This window comes from Barbus barbus (assembly GCF_936440315.1).
Source record: "Barbus barbus genome assembly, chromosome: 36".
In the NCBI taxonomy this organism is placed as follows: domain Eukaryota; kingdom Metazoa; phylum Chordata; class Actinopteri; order Cypriniformes; family Cyprinidae; genus Barbus; species Barbus barbus.
This window is the reverse complement of record NC_136714.1, coordinates 390,087-411,340: the sequence shown is the minus strand read 5'-3', so window position 1 is coordinate 411,340 and position 21,254 is coordinate 390,087. Positions and strand designations below refer to the sequence as shown.

General features: G+C 39.1%; 1 protein-coding gene across 2 annotated transcripts; it reads left to right on the top strand.

The window, feature by feature from the left end:
- Positions 1 to 2,147: 2,147 nt before the first annotated feature.
- macroh2a1 (macroH2A.1 histone) lies at positions 2,148 to 20,401 on the top strand. 2 transcript variants are annotated; one of them, XM_079395006.1, is made up of 9 exons: positions 2,148 to 2,331; positions 3,015 to 3,191; positions 3,280 to 3,386; positions 5,483 to 5,671; positions 7,890 to 7,997; positions 11,058 to 11,148; positions 15,545 to 15,634; positions 15,915 to 16,089; positions 19,311 to 20,401. In XM_079395006.1, the coding sequence occupies exons 2-9, from the start codon at positions 3,020 to 3,022 to the stop codon at positions 19,474 to 19,476; spliced, it is 1,098 nt and encodes a 365-aa protein (XP_079251132.1). In that variant the 5' UTR covers positions 2,148 to 2,331; positions 3,015 to 3,019; the 3' UTR covers positions 19,477 to 20,401. The 2 variants fall into 2 exon arrangements, with proteins under 2 accessions (XP_079251132.1, XP_079251133.1); XM_079395007.1 differs by having other exon boundaries at positions 2,217 to 2,448; positions 19,311 to 20,396.
- Positions 20,402 to 21,254: the final 853 nt, after the last annotated feature.

Genomic DNA, 21,254 nt, shown 5'->3' with positions numbered 1-21,254 from the left:
ACCGATCTGTCCCATCAGCAGCATAGCGTTGATATTTATTATTTCTTTGTAAACTCGAGCGAAACATTCTGAATGAAACACTGTAGCGATGATGATGATGATGATGATGATGACGTAACGCGCCCGCGACACAGCTCGACTAAAGCTGTTACAAACGCGTTACACTGAAGCATCGGTGACAGAACAAACCTAAACAACTACTGAAAGCATCGCAATAATGTGTTATAAAGTGAAGAGACTCGCTCCGGCCATGATGTGTGTCAGGAGCTGCTCTGTGATTGGTCGACCGCTGGTCAGCTGATCCCTGCGGAGTCAGAATTACACTTTATAACATATCATTATATATGACCCTGGAGCACAAAAGCACAGGTATATTTGTAGCAATAGCCAACAAATGGTTGTATCTCATTCAGCTTTCAGAGTATGTATAAATCTCAGTTTCAAAAAATTGACCCTTGTTATGGTTTTGTGGTCCAGGGTCACAGCAGAAATGACCCACAGAGAGATTTCTTCATCATGTGAAAGCTAGCTGATCGTTTTATTGGAGACTAACATTAGCTGTGCATTAGGACATTCATTAGAAGGGTTTCAGGATCCTGAAACATCAGACAAACTTCCTTGACCCGTGCTGTGCCGTGTAAGAACACAGGCCTTTTAACTTTAATACGTTTTAGTTTTTTACTTTAGTGTGTGTGTGTGTGTGTGTGTGTGTGTGTGTGTTTAATAAATCAAATCAGATCAAACCAAACTGATGACAGACAACAACAAAAAAACAAAAAACAAAACAAAAACTAAGTTAAAAAATATCCTATGACTGATATACAGGCGTCTATAGTGGTATTATTGTTCAATTGAATGTATGGTAATAAGTGGGGTTATTATTCAGTGTTTTTCATTCATTAGACTTCAGACATTTTCTCTCATTTTTCTCATTTCGGTTTTTCTCATTTTCTCTGGTGATAATTGTGAATCACTTAACACATTTCATTCCTCTCTACAGTCATCTGAAACTTTTTTGATGGCATCATTATTATTTTATTCGCTGCAGTGGTGCAATGATCGACTCAAATCCCCTTCCTTTATACAGCACTTCATACAGATAGTGTCTAAGCAGCTTTAGTGTTAAACAGGACAATAGTGTGTTGATGATGCAAGAGTACAATAGCAAGCACTTAATTTTTCAGTCTCTGATGATTGTCACTGTAATTAATACAATCATGACCTTTAAAATGAAAACTATTATTTTTGTTTGAAATTGACAGCTGTTTGGGGGATTATTTATGTGGACAAAATATTTTTTTCCTTCATCTACTCTATCACTGTAATGGTTAAACAAATTAAGCACAAAATATCAAGGGTATCTAGCCTATACAACATGATACAAATATTGTACAAGTATTTAATTATTATTATTTTTCCCAACTTGAGTCCAATCTTCAGATGGGATCTGGATAATCCTGTTTTTTTATTTATTTATTTTCTTTTCGGATCAAATGTATTCCAATTAAACAGTTCAAACAACACATACTGAATACTGTTTTTTTTTTTAACAATCCCTTTTGAAATTTTCACATTTTGATCTAAGACAGCCAAAATCTGATCAAATTTATTTAGTACAACTAGGCCTTGGAAATATAATGCATATATGTGACCCTGGACCACAAAACCAGTCATAAGGGTCTTTTTTTATTATTGAGATGTATGCACCATCTGAAGCTGAATAAATAATCTTTCCATTGATGTATGGTTTGCTATGATAGGACAATATTTGGCTGAGATACAACTATTTGAAAATCTGGAATCTGAGGGAGCAAAAAATAAATAAAAATCTAAATATGGAGAAAATCTCCTTTAAAGTTGTTCAAATGAAGTTCTTATCAATGCATATTAATAAGTAAAAATTATGTTTTTATATATTTATGGTAGGAAATTTACAAAATATCTTCATGGAACATGATCTTTACTTAATGTCCTAATGATTTTTTATTTTTGCATAAACGAAAAATGTATAATTTTGACCCCTACAGTGTGTTGGCTATTACTACAAATATACCCGTGCTACTAATGACTGATTTGTGCTCCAGGGTCACATTTTATCAACAGTTTTTATCCAAAATGTTCTTAAAGCCAGAAACTTTTTCCCCAGCAGATGGCATTCTTCCATAACTCTATAAAGCGGACAGAGCACAGCGGCCTCTGCTGACCGGGGACTCTCTGGTTCTCAGTCGCGCTGTGGATTGTGGGTGTCTGGGACGTTGCTCGGGCTTGTCAGGCTTTAAGCAGTGCTGGACTGAACGCGACGCGACGCGACGCCACGCCGTGCTCTCTACTGTAAGCATTCCGCCGTCACCCGCGCGTTCGCTCTCCACGCTTCTCGGTGATTCCTGCGCGTCTGCGGGCCGCGACTCTCGCTTTCGCTTCATCAGGAAGTTCCAGCTGTCATCGCATGTGAGAAATATAATGAATAAAACGCGGAAACATCGCTCTGCGCGCGCTGCTATTTCTGATTTCATCACATGAACACGAAATACTCAACAGCAGCATGTTCATTTATAGCGTCGTCAGTTTAGTTTATATTATTAGTGTTGATGTTGCAATGCTACATTTTATTGTCGCTGCCAACAAACTTGTCAAATACACAAACTGTTCAGATGCGTTCATGTCAGAATAAAACATGACAGACTCATATTTGTGCGCTAATGATCTCGTTCACTCATCAGTCCCGTCATTTGGAAGAAAGTGGATGTTTTTGAACTAATTACTGCTCAACATCTACTGAAGTCTCTGGATATAGACTGACTGATGACATATGCATCATTCACAGAATATCACATTCTTGGCAAATTAATTGATCATAATTAGATTAGCACATAAACTTTTTATTTGCACAAAACTAACTAGTTTGATTCTTGAATTAATATTGCTTCTCATTTGTGCCAGCATGCTTTGTTTTAATGCAGAATGAAGAAATGCATGGACAGGACGGGGAAACTTCATCATGTTTTGTTCCTCAGGCATCATGTCCAGTCGAGGTGGGAAGAAGAAGATCTCCAAGACGTCCAGGTCTGCTAAGGCTGGCGTGATCTTCCCTGTGGGACGGATGCTGCGCTATATTAAAAGAGGGCTTCCCAAATACAGGATTGGTGTTGGAGCTCCAGTCTACATGGCTGCAGTACTGGAGTACCTGACAGGTACGATGCATCTGTAACCCTCTGTATCGATGCACTGCATCAGAAGCCTTTCTGTCCTCATGAGGCTCTTCATGCATGGTGCTTTCAGCTGAAATCCTGGAGCTGGCAGGCAATGCAGCCAGAGACAATAAGAAGGGCCGCGTCACACCCAGACACATTTTACTAGCCATCGCCAATGATGAGGAACTTCATCAGGTAACAAGTTCAGGATCAAATATTCTCAAACCACGCATATGCAAAAATCACAGGCTTAAAAATTGAGTGTTTTTGGTGTAATATTGTACAACCCGAATTCCAGAAATGTTGGGACATTTTTTAAACTTGAATAAAATGAAAACTAAAAGACTTTCAAATCACATGAGCCAATATTTTATTCACAATAGAACATGGATAACATAACAAATGTTCAAACTGAGAAATTTTACAATTTGATGCCTGCACTAGGTCTCAAAATAGTTGGGATGGGGGCATGTTTACCAGGGTGTAGCGCCTCATCTTCTTTTCAAAACAGTTTGAAGACGTCTGGGCACCGAGGTTATGAGTTTCTGGAGTTTAGGTGTTGGAATTTGGTCCCATTCTTGCCTGATATAGGTTTCCAGCTGCTGTAGTCATCTTTGATATATTTTTAGTTTAATGATACGCCAAATGTTCTCTATAGGTGAAAAATAACTGCAGGCAGGTCAATTCAGCACCCAGACTCTTCTACTACGAAGCCATGCTGTTGAAATAGCTGTAGTATGCGGTTTTGCATTGTCCTGCTGAAATACACAAGGCCTTCCATGATATAGACGTCATCTGGAGGGGAGCATATGTTGCTCTAAAACCTTTATATACCTTTCAGCATTCATGGTGATAAAATGCTGATAACATGCTGGAAGTTCTCCCTCCTCTTTAGCCCAGAGGACATGACATCCGTGATTCCCAACAAGAATGTCCAATTTGGACTCGTCTGGCCATAGAACACTTTTCCACTTTGAAACAGTCCATTTTAAATGAGCCTTGGCCCCCAGGACACGACTGCTCTTCTGGACCATGTTCACATATGGCTTCCTTTTTTCATGATGGAGCTTTAGTTGGCATCTGCAGATGGCACGGCAGATTGTGTTTACCGACAGTGATTTCTGGAAGTATTCCTGGGCCCATTTAGTAATGTCAATGACAGAATCATGCAGATGAGTGATGCAGTGTCGTCTGAGGGCCCGAAGACCACGGGCATCCAACAAAGGTCTTCGGCCTTGTCCCTTACACACAGAGATTTCTCCAGTTTCTCTGAATCTTTTGATGATGTTATGCACTCTAGATAATGAGATTTGCAAAGCCTTTGCAATTTGACAATTAGGAACGTTGTTTTTAAAGTATTCCACAATCTTTTTACGCACTCTTTCACAGATTGGAGAGCCTCAGCCCATCTTTATTTCTGAAAGACTCTGCCTCTAAGACAACCCTTTTATAGCTAATCATGCTACAGACCTGATGTCAATTAACTAAATTAGTTGCTAGATGTTCTCCCAGCTGAATCTTTTCAAAATTACTTGAAAAGAAATTGCCCTTTGTTGCCCCCGTCCCAACTTTTTTGAGACCTGTAGCAGGCATCGAATTTGAAATGAGCTCATTTAGTGGATAAAAAAAAAAAATTCTCCTTTTAAACATTTATGTTCTCTATGTTCTGTTGTGAGTAAAATATTGGTTCATGTGATTTGAAAGTCTCTTAGTTTTCATTTTATTCAAATTTGAAAAACGTCCCAACATTTCCGGTATTCGGTTTGTAATAATATTGGAAATTGATCAGTTAAAGGCTGGAGTACACTACACAACTTCTAAAGTCTGAAAAGATTTAAAAACAGAAGGCATCATACACCAGCCATATTTGTCGATAATTACAGAGGAATTACACACTAGACTTTCACAACAAACTCACACAGAAACATGCGTTTCATTTCTATAATAAGCACGATAGATAAAAATGTCTAAAATCGTGTTTGAGAAACCGCAGACTCGCAGTTCAGAATCACAGTGAAAGCTAAAAAAATAAATAAAATCAGAGTCAGTGTCCATCATACACTACATGATTTTCTCTGAAATCTGTCAACTCAAACTGATCAAAACCCGCAGACTGGCTCTGACGTTCTCCACATGGAGAATATGGAGAACAACTCCTGAAACTCACAAACTCATTCAATGCCTCATGATCAGTGCTTCTGGAATGAAAGAAGATGAAATCATATTTATTTTGATCAGATGTGTTTTATGCTGCAAAAATCTGTTCCTGTCCCTGTGTAACGCTGGTGCAGTTGCTCAGGGGCGTCACCATCGCTGCCGGAGGAGTTTTACCCAACATCCACCCAGAGCTGCTCTCTAAGAAGAGAGGATCCAAAGCAAAGCTCGAAGCCGTCATCACTCCTCCACCAATAAAAAAGTCCAAGACCACCAACAAAGCAGCTGTCAAGAAACTGGGCACCAAAAAGTCCTCAAGAATAAAGGTATTCACTGAACACTTAACCCTAACACGTTATACTATCTCTAACACACTATGCTAACTCTACCACTTCATACTAACCCTAAAATGCCATACTAACCCTAACATCTTATACTAATGCTAATACGTTTAACTTTAACACATCTTAAGCCCTATTCAGATGGGACTAGTTTTCTAAACTACGTTTGAGTTTTGATCACCTGACGTCTGTGATTTTCATGTGCCAATTCAGACGGGACTAACATCTGTGTTCGTTACAGCGGTGGGAGGGTCTGTTTTGTACAGGGGCGTTGCAGAGATCACACGCTCTGAATGCGTGCATTGCGTATAGTCATTCGGATTGATTACCATTAGTATAATCACACAAATACCATGGTGAAGCTAAATGGCTAGTATAGCAAAACCATGTTAATGTGTGGTCACTTTAGTTGAACTATTTTTTATTTTTTTATTTGTAGTAATCAGTTGTTGTATATCAGCATGCGGTAAGGAACATTCTTCTGTTTATGGTATATAATGTTATGCAAAGCCTTGATATCAGATCCGGGAGACAAGTCCGTAAATTAGAGTAAAATCACAGGCTTCGTTTATCCTGTGCGAATATGCCACATGAAATTCAGATGTGGGGGTGCAATTTCTAAATCACATGAGGTCCCTAGATAATACTAATCCCATGCGAATAGGGCTTAACAACCCCCTGTAAAACTAGTCCCGTCCGAATAGGGCTTTACTAACGCTAACATGTCATACTAACAATTTGCACATTATACTAACTCTAACCCATTATACTAACTCATCATACTAACCCTAACACGTCATACTAACCCTAACCCTAATGTCATACTAATACTAACACGTCATACTAACTCTAACCCATTATACTAACTCATCATACTAACCCTAACACGTCATACTAACTCTAACCCTAATGTCATACTAATACTAACACGTCATACTAACTCTAACCCTAACACGTCATACTAACCCTAACCCTAATGTCATACTAATACTAACACGTCATACTAACTCTAACCCATTATACTAACTCATCATACTAATACTAACACGTCATACTAACTCTAACCCGTTATACTAACTCATCATACTAACCCTAACCCTAATGTCATACTAATACTAACATGTTATACTAACTCTAACCCATTATACTAACTCATCATACTAATACTAACACGTCATACTAACTCTAACCCGTTATACTAACTCATCATACTAACCCTAACACGTCATACTAACCCTAACCCTAATGTCATACTAATACTAACATGTTATACTAACCTTAACACGTCATACTAACTCTAACCCGTTATACTAACCCTACAACATCATAATAACCCTAACACATTATACTAGTCAAGTCAATATTATTTGTATAGCGCTTCTAACAATACAAATTGTCTCAAAGGAGCTTTGCATCACTTTGATATAGAGCTGGGTGGCTTTATATCAGCTTTACAGTATTTAGACGAGGAAATAGTGTCATTCTCCTCTGGCCAGACAAAATCAGCAGTTTAAATCTAGACTAAAGCAGAGTCAGATTGTGCAAAGGACTCATCTGGTTCCTGTGGTCTTGTCCCGATGGCCGTCTTGGAGACAGGGTCTTCACTGGGGGTCAGTCTCTGGGGTCATCTAGGTGTCCTGCTGTAGAGGTCATCTCTAGGTGCTGATCCACCATCTGATCTGGATTCAGTCTGGATCTGGGTGGCTATGGTGACCTCGGAATAAGAAAGAAACAGACTAATACTAGCGTTGATGCCATTCTTCTAACAATGTAACAAGTACATCAGGTGTTTTGGGAAGTGTTCCCGGTTCCGGTTGACCTAATTAATGCAGCCTAACAATCCTTTAACGGATCTGAATTATATAAATGTGATAGTGTATTATGTGTGCACCAGGTTAAAGAGATGGGTCTTTAATCTAGATTTAAACTGACAGTGTGTCTGCTTCCTGAACAGTGTTAGGTAGATTGTTCCAGAGTTACACCCTAAACTAACCCTAACACGTTATATTAACTCTTAACATGTCATACTAAGCCTAACACATAAGCAGTGTCTGGGGCAAAATTTGTTTTTAAGCTCCTAATGTTCAGCATTGTGAAGCAGTTTATTAACATTCTGTGCTCTCATATCCAGTAACAGTATCACTGGCTGCATTAAGGCAGTGCAGTATAAGCTGAAGTTTGCTCTGCTGTGTTGGTGTGACAGAGACAGGCTGCGATGGCTAAAACGGGTACAGACGGCAGCACTACATCTGGCGGCCAGGCCGATGGCTTCACTATCCTCTCCTCCAAAAGCTTATTCCTCGGCCAGAAGGTAAAGCTGCTTTCATTACATTAAACTCTTACTACAGTAACTGCTCTTTAAAAAAAAAATAATTTGCTTTTGTCCTTCCACTCTTCTGCTGAGACTAGCTGCTAAAGTCCAACATCGTCTTGCTGTTTTATGAAACATCTGCAGCTATTAGGGGTATAACGATGCACTTGTTATCTTGATGCATAGATTACAAATCCTGCGGATTCATATGCATCGATCTTGAAATATGACTTGTAGGGGTGTAAGAAAATATCGATACACGTGAGTATCGTGATATTTTGTTTGGAGATACTGTATCGATTCTCAAAAACGGAAAATCGATATTTAAAATAAATAAATAAAAATCATACAGGATTCATGGCAGTTGTATAGCTTTGAGTTCATATCCCGACCAGTGACAGGAAATACTAGCATTAGGACATGCCACTAATAACAGTAATGGAGGATGAACAAGCTGAGATTAGGAGCTTTCCCTTTAAGAGAGGGCTCCTAATATCAGCTCCTTACCTGTATAAAAGACATCTAGGAGCCAGAAATCTTGCTGATTGATAGGGGGTCAAATACTTATTTCACTCATTAAAATGCAAAACAATTTATAACTTTTCTGAAATGTTTTTCTGTATTTTTGTTGTTATTGTCTCTCACTGTTCAAATAAACCTATCATTAAAATTATAGACTGACCATTTCTTTGTCAGTGGGCAAATGTACAAAATCAGCAGGGGATCAAATAATTGTTTCCCCCACTGTAAACTCATGCCATTTTGATCAGTTTCTCAAGAAAACAAGACTTCTTATCTCATGTCATTTTGCATCTGTATCTTGATTTCTGAATCTTTAGACATGCACTGGAAAGCAAGACAAAATACTGAGGAAGGATCACTTTTTTGCAATGTGATCTGATGGAACAGTAAAAGCTATTTCTATATTCTAGTGTTTCTGATCAAAGCTATGAGAGCCTTAAGCTCTTTTGTCAAATGTTTTAAAAAGTAGCTTAAAAGAGATCTGTTGGAAGTTGTATTTTCATCAGAAATGAACCAAAACAAAACCGCTAATGCGATGTTTATGGCCTCTTATGGTTTAGCACAACACATTCACTGACCATTGACTGACACATACAGTAAGGCAAATACAAAGTGTTTCTGCTGTCCGTTTGTGTCATAAATGGTCAAAGAAGCCCACTGTCACGCTGACCAGCAAACATTATTCTGTGCAGCTTTCATGGAAACTGCTGTAAGACACTTCGAGTTCTGTTTGTAGAGTGCAGCCTGCTGTGTAACGGCTCTGCTTTACTCTGTCCTGATCTCTCTCCATCCTGCTGCATGATCTGTCCACAGCTCAATCTCATTCACAGTCAGATCACTAACCTGGCTGCCTTTGACGTGGAAGGGGTTATCAACCCCACCAATGCTGACTTTGCCCTTAAAGATGATTTGGGTGAGCGCTTATAGCTGCCATGGAGACTCATGTTCATTCAGATGCTGTAGATCTGCTTTTATGGATCCAGCAGTTCACATCTGGTTCTCATATGGCAGTTTTTGGCTGCCTGGAAATCCATGCGAACAGAACTCTGGTTAAAGCCAACGCGGCCAGTTTTGTTCATATTCAGTCACATGTCCAAGGTCTTTAACTGGTAGATGGGCTAAACTCACACGTCCAGGTCACATTTCACCCCGAAATCAAAAGAAAACCATAATAATCCAGTTATCTAGTAGAATCCACCCCAAAACTGTAATGAAATAAATCTCATTCTCATGACTGTCATGGTTTTGTAATTAGGGGCCAAGCAGCAAAGGTGCATATGCACCTATTGTATGTCGTCATCGTCTTCTTCTTCTTCTTCCTCCGCTCTTGAGTCTATGGCCGCCCAATGACTATGTAGAGTATGGTAAATAATTATGAAATTTGTCTTAATATTTAGCGCACATAATTTGGAGTCTCTAACTCAAACCCTCTACATTTGTGCTAATAACTTTTGAACCATTAGGGCTAGAAACAAAAGCCGTCCTATGGTCACACCCTAAAACACCCAATGCCGTTATTTCCCGCAATTTAGTATTTGTCTTTTTACGAACTCTTCCTAGACCGTTTGTCCAATTTTCATGAAAATCTAACCATATCATCTTCAGGCCATGTCAATTAAAAAACATTGAAATCAAGTTGATCGGTCAAACCGTTTCTGAATAAGCGTGAACTAATTTGTTGAAGGGCTCTCCAAAGTGGACATGAGGCTATATCTCTGCAATGCTTTAGCGTATTCAAACCAATCATGGTGGTGTTATAATAACCATGACCTGAGAGTACCTGCACAGTTTTGGCACAACACCACCTAGGTGGTCAGAAGATGTGAAAAATGGCTATTTTTTGCAAATAACTTCTTAACAGTTTGGCCCAAAATCACAAGACTGGTCACAAGACATTCAGAGAGGCAAAATGATGCCCAAGTTTCCCGTGTCCACCATTTTTGGTGTCGGCCATTTAGAATTTTGTCGCAAAATGCAAGATTTTACAAACTCATTGGCGTATTATTACAAAACAACATGTGCATGTGTTTTCAGCACCATACCCTGACGGTACTCACAAAGTTTTTTAGCAGCACCACCTATTGGTCAAAAACCTATTGGCGTGAGACATGTCTTGAATTGGTAAACCTTTAAATTATATTACTAATGATTGAATTAGATTTTTCAGCCAGTTTGTGTAAAATCACTTTAAAATGTCATTAATTTCTCATTGTTGAGGTTGGTCTGATTGCTCCTCATTCAACTTTGATGAACTTTTTTGATCCATTTCAAATGTTGACTACTGTATATATTTCATATCACCTCCTCCTGATTTGGTGGTAAAATGTGACCAGGACAGGTTGATGAGATTTACCCAGCAGGTTTTTAGGATCGATCCGTCATCTCATGAATGGATTCAGCAGTCTTGTATGTGTGTTTGTGTTTCTCCTTTTTACTTTTGTCTTTTCCAGTCAGACCGGTCTTTGTCTTCTCGTCATGGTTTCACCTCATTCTCCACAGCTTTTGTCTCTCACTGTATTTGTTTGCCTGTTGTTGTAGCTGCAAGTTGTGCAAGCTGACATTGCCACCATCGAAAGTGAAGCGGTTGTTCACCCGACCAACTCCACCTTCTACATGGGTGGTGAAGTAGGTAAAGGAACAGTTCTACTGAAAACACCACAGCTCTGACACTTTGACTCAAAATGAATAATAATGCCATCTTATAATATTTGCTCACTGAAAATAATAAGGTATGCAACATGTCTAAACAGCTCAGTTGTATTCATGCTTAGATTTAGTCTGATTTGATAATTTAGTACTGTTAATCATCTGTTAACTAGAAAACAAATGAAGATTAGCACTTAAGTTTCATGGCTGTGGTTGGGGTCATTTGGGTAATGCTTTACTTTCTATTTGGATTTCTGTGGCAATTATTTAGTTTTAATACTATGAGTTGTCATCTTGTTTGTTTTTTTTTTGTCTAAATATTGAATTGTCATTTTTCATATACTTGTTTTCCCAAACCTGCATGTCTTCTCTCATTCCTGAGCCCATTTTCAATTGCAACCCAACTTTTTAATATTAATCATTAGAAAGTAGTGCAAGTTAACGTCTTTTTTTTTTTTTACCAGTTTTGTCATTTACTCACCATCATGTCATTGCATACCCATATGACTTTTCTAATGTGGAATACAAAAGGAGAATGCTCTTTTCTTGAAACGCATTCATAAGCACCTCAAGACACCTCACAGCAGATTCGTCAGGTAAGATTTAAAAGCTGCATCAGAGGGAAAGATTATCAGTGAATAATGACTTAAATTTAGATCTGTTCCTCACACAAACCATCGTAACACTTCAGAAGCCCTGGAATATAGCAGATGACTCATATTTGGAGTGTGTAATACATATTTGTGTATGAAAAACTGCTAAACTTTTGTGTTCCATGGAAGAGAAACCCTTATGGGTTTGGAGCAACATGAGGGTGAGCAAATGATGACCGAATTGGTATTTTTGTGTGAACGGTCTCTGTAAAGCATGCTCTTGTGTCTAAAGCTGGTGTCACTAGACTCTAAACAACAGACGGAGTGTCGCAGTAGGAGATGGAGTCAGAAGTGACATTAGGGTGCTTTCACACTAGTACTTCTGGTGCGCACCCGGGTGTGATTGACGTTAGAGTTCGGTTCGTTTGGATGATGTGAACACGGTCTTCTGACCTCGGGTGCGCACCCGTGAAAAAAAACGGTGGTCTGGGGTACGGTTCATGTGAACTCCGGTATGGTTCGCTGCTGATGTGAATGCAATCGTACCAAATCACGGAAGTGAACCGCTATTAATGATGTATTATTTGATAAAAATGTGTGTGTGTGTGTGTGTTTCACTTAGTTTCCTGACGAGCATGACTGATGTGCTGCAAGCAGAAAGCTGTATGTCTCATTTCTGTTCACCTTCAGCATTCTTTAGAGCATTTGCAGTTATGCACTGAAGCTTTGTAAACACAACGAATGGTTCAAAAACGTAAATATATAAAAGTGCAGAGAGCAATCTTATGCATTTTGTGGCCTTCTCCCGTGCCGTCGTTACTAAGCAATGGGGTAAACAGCTGCTGGCTTGATGATGCAAACGAACCGCGGTTCGGATCCAAATAAAATATGAACGCAGTCCAGCGGGGGGGCAGGGGGAGCGGGGAGCAATCGGATTCTGATTCGGACCAGGCTAGTGAACCAAGTGTGAAAGCACCCTAAATCTAAAGATTCAATTCACTGAGTGCAAACACACACATCGCTACCTCACGTACCTACAGAATGGCCACGACTCAATATAGCTTAACGAGAAATCCCTGAATTAAATATAAATTAGGCCGCGTGTCTACCAAAGCGTTTTTTAAACGAGAGGCTAGCGAATTTTTAAAATTGGTTTTAAATGGGAGCATCTTTGTCATGCTTAGCACTCGGGCGTTTTTTTCTCGGCGCCGAGACTTGAATGTTCAACTTTGGGTAAAACTTAGCGCTCATCACTGTCACTTTTTTGTCAGCTAACCAATCACAGTGGAGGAGGGGTGGGACTAATACGGTCACACCCTGCTGGTACTACGACGGAACAACAGTGGAGAAGTTAATATTGCTTGTCTCCAAGTATTTATGTTTTTACCAGATGGAATTGCCGGAGTAGCATAATATTGTTAAGAAAAATAAAGCTTGGAGAAACATTTCATTCGCGATGCGTCTGCCATATTAATGAAGCGGATATTCCATATCATAGCAACCACAGCGTCTCTGAAGAAAACAAAAATACGCTGCCCTCTCAAGCACCTGGGTGTTTTCAGCTGCACTGAACAAAATGATACATTGAATTTACTCTTTTTTTTAAGGCAAGTGATTGCAATCAATTTTTTTAGCTTTTGCTGAAAGGCAGTCAACTAAATTTGATTATTTAAATGTAGCTAAAATAGATTGATTGCAACCACTTACCTTAAAAGAATTAGTAAATTCAATGTATCATTTTGTTCAGCTGGCTTTGGTGGACACGTGGCCTGATTAGTTACTTGCAGCTACACATACAGCCTGTGTTATTATTTTTTTTAATCAAGTACTTTTTATTTAAAAGTGAAATAAAAACGGTACTGTATTTAAAGATTAAATGAAAATGTATTGTAGCTACTTAACATTTAAGTACAGTAACTTAGTTTTTATTAACATTTTAAGTACGATACATAAATTTAATCTTTAAGTACAATTTTTTTTTTTACATTTATGTACAGTTTATATTTCACTTTTAGGTACAATATATTTTCATTTAATAATTAAGTTTTTTTTATTTACCTGGAAGTAAGCACAGTGCAGTGTTAATGTTCAAACTGTGCATTTACAATGATTTTAGAGGCTGACTAATAAATATTCTTATTAGGAATAAAACTGACTTTTTTCTTTTTTTTAACTCTGCATAGTGCTACTACATTTTAATGTTGGTCTTAATGGTGGTACTTGGAAAGCCAAATATTTTCTGAGGTGGTACTTGGTGTAAAACGTTTGAGAACCACTGTTCTAGACTAAATATCAACATGTATTTACTCATCTCACTGCACAAAAACAGATTCAGTATTCCTCAAAATCAATAAAAACAGTCAAATGCAAACTCAGAATATTATGTAAACCTGTGATTAATTAGATTTGTTAAATAACAAAAATTTAATTTATGCATTTAATCACATTTTATTAACCAATGTCTTTGCTACTGACCTTCGATGATCCAATTCAACCATACTAATAAGCAAAAAGGACACATTTGTTTTTAATTTTTGTTATTGCCGAATAGTTGAACTTTCTTCTCCTGCTTCATATTCTTCATGTGATTAGTTTGAGCGGCGCCCTCTACTGTACAGATGATGTGAATTTACATTTCCTTCAGCCTGAGGCAGATTCCATTTGTAAAAGATTTTTTTATATTAAAAGTAAGCAAGCCCTGCCCAGATTTAAAAAGTAACTCAAAAGTAACGTAATGCATTACTTTCCATAAACATTAAGTAATGCAATTAGTTACTTTTTTAGGGAGTAACGCAATATTGCAATGCATTACTTTTAAAAGTAACTTTCCCAACTCTGCTCACTATCACAAAAAAAACTTTTTTAAATTTTTTTTTTTAAATATTAAAGGGTGAGTTCACCCAAAAATGAAAATTAGCCTGTGTTTTACTCACCCTCGAGGCATCCTAGGTGTATATGACTTTCTTCTTTTAGATAAATCCAATCGGAGTTATATTAAAAATTGTTTTCTTACAGGCACGTTATATTATGGATGCGCGCGCTTTATTTCACGTGTTTTGGACTGTTAAAGAGAAACACTAAACCACTGCAATAATAAAGCTTGGACGAGCCAGGACAATTTTTAATATAACTTCGATTGGATTCGTCTGGAAGAAGAAAGTCATACCCACAAGGCATCCTAGGTGTTTGAGTAAAACACAGGCTAATTTTCATTTTTGGGTGAAGTAACCGTTTAAGCAAGACAAGAAATATAATATATAATACAAGACAAGGAATATAATATATAATACAATATTATGTATGATATAAAATACTAATTCATTTATTTTGGTGGAAAAATGCAGGGAGACCTTAAAGCATTTTGTTTGTTGGCAACATGGTTTTTGTTAAATGTGGTGACGTGGGTGGCACGTGTTGCACTTGCTTTAAAGTGATGCAAACTCAGAGAAGATTCTGAGATGGCGTTTCAGTGAATCGATGAAAACAGCAGCAGATCATCAGCTGCTCACTACTCAGTTCAATAATAAATCAGACACGCTGGGTTAGGGTTAGGGTTCGCTAGAGTGACGGCAGCTTTAGACATAGTGCTGTGAAAAAGTGTTGGCCCCCTTCCTGATATTTAATTTTTTTGCATGTTTGTCACACTTTAATATTTCAGATCATCAAAGATAACACAAGTAAACACAACACTTTTTCACACAGGGCCATGTGGGTTTGGATTTTGTTTTCCCTTCATTTCACACCACTGTACATGTGCTCAGCATCACTTCTCAGTGTCTCTCTCAGGCGGTGCTTTGGAGAAGATCGGAGGAAAGGAGTTTGCAGAGGCAGTTCTGGAGCTACGCAAGAACAACGGCCCTCTGGAGGTGGCAGGAGGTATGTTTACATCCGCTGTTACACCCGATCACAAGCTGCGTAAAGTCCGTTCCAGGTGTGAACGGGGAATAGATGCTGCTGTTAAAAAAAGTCTAATAACGGTTGTTATTAATATGCTGTGTCAAGCTCTTCAGCCGTGCTTTAATGAATTCTCATGGCTTACTCTTTCATTCAGAGAAGAGAGTTGATCTTAAGGAGTTGTTATTACTTGTGGATAAGTTGCAGTATGTTTGATAAGGTCATTTATCCTGATAAGTTCATTATCTTTGTCCTTCCTCAGCGGCCATGACCTCAGGATACGGTCTTCCTGCCAAGTTCATCATCCACTGTAACAGTCCAGGCTGGGGCTCAGATAAATGTGAGGAGATGCTGGATAAGACGGTGAAGAACTGTCTGGCTCTCGCTGATGAGAAAAAGCTCAAATCTGTGGCTTTCCCTTCCATCGGCAGCGGCAGGTACAGCTTTAGTAGTAATAAATACAGAAATTAAAGTGATTTCCTGCCCTAGGGCCAGATTTACTAAACAGGGCAAATTAGCATTAGAGCACAATTTCACAAAAGCACTGATGGGAGGGGAAAATTCTGCGTGTGATTTACTAAAAATGCGCACATTAAAGAACACAGACGCAGCAGATCATTTCCATAATGACCAGCACAATCTACCGAGAGCAGCACAAATTACTGTCTGCTTTAAGACATGCTTTTTTGGGGCATTAAGTAATGGCGCAAATACCAGTAATTTGACAAGCGCAAACGTTAGTAAAGCGCGCTGAGTGATTCATTTTAATACTCTCCTCCCATAAATTTTGCATGTGAAAGAGAAACCCCTACAAATGCATATTCAATAAGGCATTATATGACAATACTATTTTAACGCCAAAAGACGGTTTGCGCTGGCGCACGCTGTTTGTAAATCTGGCCCCTAATATTAAAGTCAGCATTAAATGGAAATGGAAATTAAAAAAAAAATCTGTTATTTAAACAGCTTATTGTGAACAATTTATGAATGCATGTTTCATTTTTTGACCACATTTGTCCTCTTAAACTCTGCCCCCTGCATGCTTATGCTCATCTGCATACTCTTAAGAGCCACGCCCACACTTCAACATCCAATCAACAACTAGTGCATAGAACCAGGTCACGCACTACAGTTTTTGTTTTTCATTGAAATGTACATCATAATATAGAAGAGAAAAATTTCATCGCAACTTAAAGAATATAAACATTAGGTTGGTTTTGTTAAATAAGTTAGTACAGTGGGGCAAATAAGTATTTGATACACTGCTGAAGTTTTCCCACTTACAAAGAATGGAGAGATCTGTCATTTTCATCGTAGGTACACCTCAACTGTGAGAGACAGAATATTTAAAAAAATCCAGAAAGTCACATTGTATGATTTTTGAATAATTAATTTCCATTTTATTGCACAGACCTGTTAGTTTGTCTTTAAGAAGCCCTCCTATCCTCCACTCATTACCTGTATTAATTGCACCTGTTTGAACTCGTTACCTGTATAAAAGACACCTGTTCACACACTCAATCAATCAGACTCCAACCGCTCCACTGTGGGCAAGACCAAAGAGCTGTCTAAGGACACTAGGGACAAAACTGTAGACCTGCACAAGGCTGGGATGGGCTACAGGACAATAGGCAAACAGCTTCGTGAGACGGAAACAACTGGTGGCGCAATTATTAGAAAATGGAAGAAATTCAAGATGACTGTCAATCTCCCTCGGACTGGGGCTCCATGCAAGATCTGGCCTCGTGGAGTATCAATGATCCTGAGAAAGGTGAGGGATCAGTCTAGAACTACACGGGAGGACCTGGTCAATGACCTGAAGAGAGCTGGGACCACAGTCTCAACGGTTACCATCAGTAACACACTACACCGTCATGGATTACAATCCTGCAGCGCTGCTCAAGCCAGCACATGTCCAGGTCCATCTGAAGTTTGCCAAAGACCATCTGGATGATCCAGAGGAGGCATGGGAGAAGGTCATGTGGTCAGATGAGACCAAAATAGAACTTTTTGGTATAAACTCCACTCACTGTGTTTGGAGGATGAGTACAATCCCAAGAACACCATCCCAACCGTGAAGCATGGGGGTGGAAACATGCTTTGGGGGTGCTTTTCTGCAAAGGGGACAGGACGACTGCACCGTATTGAGGGGAGGATGGATGGGGCCATGTATCGCGAGATTTTGGGCAACAACCTCCTTCTCTCGGTAAGAGCACTGAAGATGGGTCGTGGCTGGGTCTTCCATTTACATTACATTTACATTTAGTCATTTGGCGCAGACGCTTTTATCCAAAGCCACTTACAATTGGGGAATACAAAAAGCGATTAATCTTGAAGAGGCAATCAGACAGAGGGAAGTGCTCGTAACACCAAGTCTCAGTCATTGTTCAAATAAGTACAAGCTAGTAGGTGGGGAGTTTTTTTTTTTTTTTTTTTTTTGAGTTTAGGATGAAGTCAAGTACTGCCGAAAGAGATGAGTTTTCAGTTGTTGCTTGAAGGTTGCCAGGGATCCGGCGTTCCGGATAGGGGTGGGAAGATTATTCCACCAGTCAGGAATGGTGAACGAGAATGTTCTGGAGAGTGATTTTGAGCCTCTCTGTGATGGTACCACAAGGTGTCGCTCACTAGCAGATCTCAGACTTCTGGAATGGATGTAGGTTCGTAATAGTGAGTGGAAGTAGGAGGGTGCTGAGTCTGTGGTAGTTCTGTACGCAAGCATCAGTGACTTGAACTGGATGCGAGCTGCCACTGGTAGCCAGTGCAAGGCGATGAAGAGAGGTGTAACATGCGCTCTTTTGGGCTCGTTGAAGAGCAGCATGTCAAAGACCCCAAACACACAGCAAGGGCAACTAAGGAGTGGCTCCGTAAGAAGCATTTCAAGGTCCTGGAGTGGCCTAGCCAGTCTCCAGACCTGAACCCAATAGAAAATCTATGGAGGGAGCTGAAACTCCGTGTTGCCCAGCGACAGCCCCAAAACCTGAAAGATCTGGAGAAGACATGTATGGAGGAGTGGGCCAAAATCCCTGCTGCAGTGTGTGCAAACCTGCTCAAGAACTACAGGAAACGTCTAATTGTAAACAAAGGTCTCTGTACCAAATATTAAGTTCTATTTTTTTTATTGTATCAAATACTTATTTCATGCAATAAAATGGAAATTAATTATTCAAAAATCATACAATGTGATTTTCTGGATTTTTTTTTTTTTTTTGTCTCTCACAGTTGAGGTGTACCTACGATGAAAATTACAGATCTCTCCATTCTTTGTAAGTGGGAAAACTTGAAAAATCGGCAGTGTATCAAATACTTATTTGCCCCACTGTATAAGTTAGTAATTAACAGGTTAATTTAGAATTAAAGGGATATATTTAAACCTGAACTAACAATATTAATAATAGATGTAGCAAAATGCATGCTGTGCAGAAAAATATAATTTTCAGGTAATTTATAATGTTAGGGGGAAATAGGAAAATGTACAGACTGATTAGTTTGAAAATGATATACTTAGTAGTTTTCTTATCCATTTGAGATCAAGTAATTCAAAGTCATTACTAATTGCTAAATGCTGATTGTTTTGCAGTTTGCCATCAGGTGGTTGTTGAAGCGTAACGGTTCCTGAATACTGTGACCCTGCATGCTTTGCTGTGTTTCTCCTCTATAGGAACGGTTTTCCGAAGCAGACGGCCGCTCAGCTCATTCTGAAGGCCATCTCCAGCTACTTTGTGACAACGATGTCGTCCTCCATCAAGACTGTGTACTTTGTGCTGTTTGACAGCGAGAGCATCGGGATCTACGTGCAGGAAATGGCCAAACTCGACGCCAACTGAAGTAGAAAATACTCTGTAGATTTCAGAGGTGAAAAAATTATTTTATGCTTGATGATGAAGTTTGGGGGGAAAACATATTTTTGGTACTTTATTATAACCGCAGCAGTTCTGATTTGATTTTTAACAGAGGGGTTGGGTTTATGTTGGCACTGTGACTACTGCATAATTTTGTCTCGTTTCTTCTGTTGTTTCAATGTATAATGTGTATCACAATGTTAATATGCATAAAGTCTATCTACAATAATTGAAAACAAAATATATCTATATGAAGTGTATAACTTGTGTAATTTGTGACTACTGGCAGCAGATGGAGCCCTTTGTCCAGTATTCTACTTAAAGTGAGGTCATCTTACATTCAATACAGACAAAAGAGGAACTGTGAAGGAAACATTTGGATAAGTTAGTTTTAGTTTATTGCATACATGCTTTTTCAGCTCCTGTGATGATTATCCATGTGAATTATGATTAGAGATGAATACTAGAGTATTCTTGTGTGTCGGGCAGCAGTTTCGTTGGGTTGATGGTGTAGAGCAGCAGCTCTGGGTTTCTCAGCTCTTTCTCGAGCTCTTATCCCGGGGTTATTGGCAGTCAGCGGTGGGTCAGTTTCCCAGTGCAGACCTCCTCGAAGGGCACCATCTGAGGACTAATCCACAGGAAATACGGGCAGCTCTCTCGTCGTCTCCTCGCAGGAAAATCTCCCTAAATTCAAAGCATCTGTAGGCATGGATTGGAAAAGGGCCACTTTCCCAGAGCTCCGGCAGATGATTTTTTTTATTCTTTGCATGTAGAAAGTAAGCCCGGCGGGCCAGAGGACTATATGAAATTAAAACAAACATCAGCGGGATCAGGGAGGGTAAATAGCCAGTCATCAAAGATCATGCTTGTGTACATGAAAGGAGTGTAATAAATCCGTCATTTTGAGTGGATGCAGTGAATCTGTTTGTTGATCGCTCGTACTCGTGAAGAATGTCGATGCAATATACTCACAGCCGCTCAGATGTGACTTAGTGCGAGAGCAAATGCAAACAAGGAAAATCCTCATGTGATAGGAATTCCCTTCTTTAAACTACATTTACTTATATAGGGCACTTGTAGTGTTAAAGCTCAAATCTGAGGCTGTACTCATGAAAGCCACAAAGCAGCTTGATGTATAAACGCTGGACATGTGGGAAAACACTCGAAGTCAGACACCTATGGAGGAACTAGTGCATGAAAGTTAAAGAGTAATAATCATTCTTAGTAAAACAGTAAACCTCCTTTTGGTGAAAATATGTACATTTTTACATTTTGAGCACATGCTTAAAACATCCCATGCGTTTTGTAACATACCATTATTCAGTCATCAAACTAGTTAATTACAGACAAATGTAAAATAGAGAGTATGCTTGTCCTGAAGGAATGATGGCAGTCGTATTAACATGATACCTCATTGTCTGGATTCTGGGGTTGAATAATATATGAGGATCCCTGTAAGGCCTTTGCTGCATTCAGGGCTCTTCATGTTCACATGAAGCTCAGGAGGCAGTCATCCCACACCTCTGGACTTAGAGTCCGAATCTTACAGCAGATTTTATCCTGCTGCTCTTATACAAAGCCAATGGGAACTTGAGCTTTTGGCTCCTGCGAGATCCCGTACTGCTTTGATCTTGAGCCTCCTCCAATATCTATCAACACATGTAGGATTGTGTGGGCCTACGAACCAAACTGTGGTAGTTGGCAACAAGGTGGTGCTATAATCAATATGCATCAATGCTTCTTTTTCAAGAATCTTATGGGCT

Bases quoted from the DNA above. Each gene is read 5' to 3' on its own strand.
- macroh2a1 (XM_079395006.1), top strand. From the start codon at position 3,020: ATGTCCAGTCGAGGTGGGAAGAAGAAGATCTCCAAGACGTCCAGGTCT. The intron at 3,387-5,482 runs GTAACAAGTTCA...ACGCTGGTGCAG, and splicing joins ATGATGAGGAACTTCATCAG to TTGCTCAGGGGCGTCACCAT. The intron at 16,090-19,310 runs GTACAGCTTTAG...TCTCCTCTATAG, and splicing joins CCTTCCATCGGCAGCGGCAG to GAACGGTTTTCCGAAGCAGA.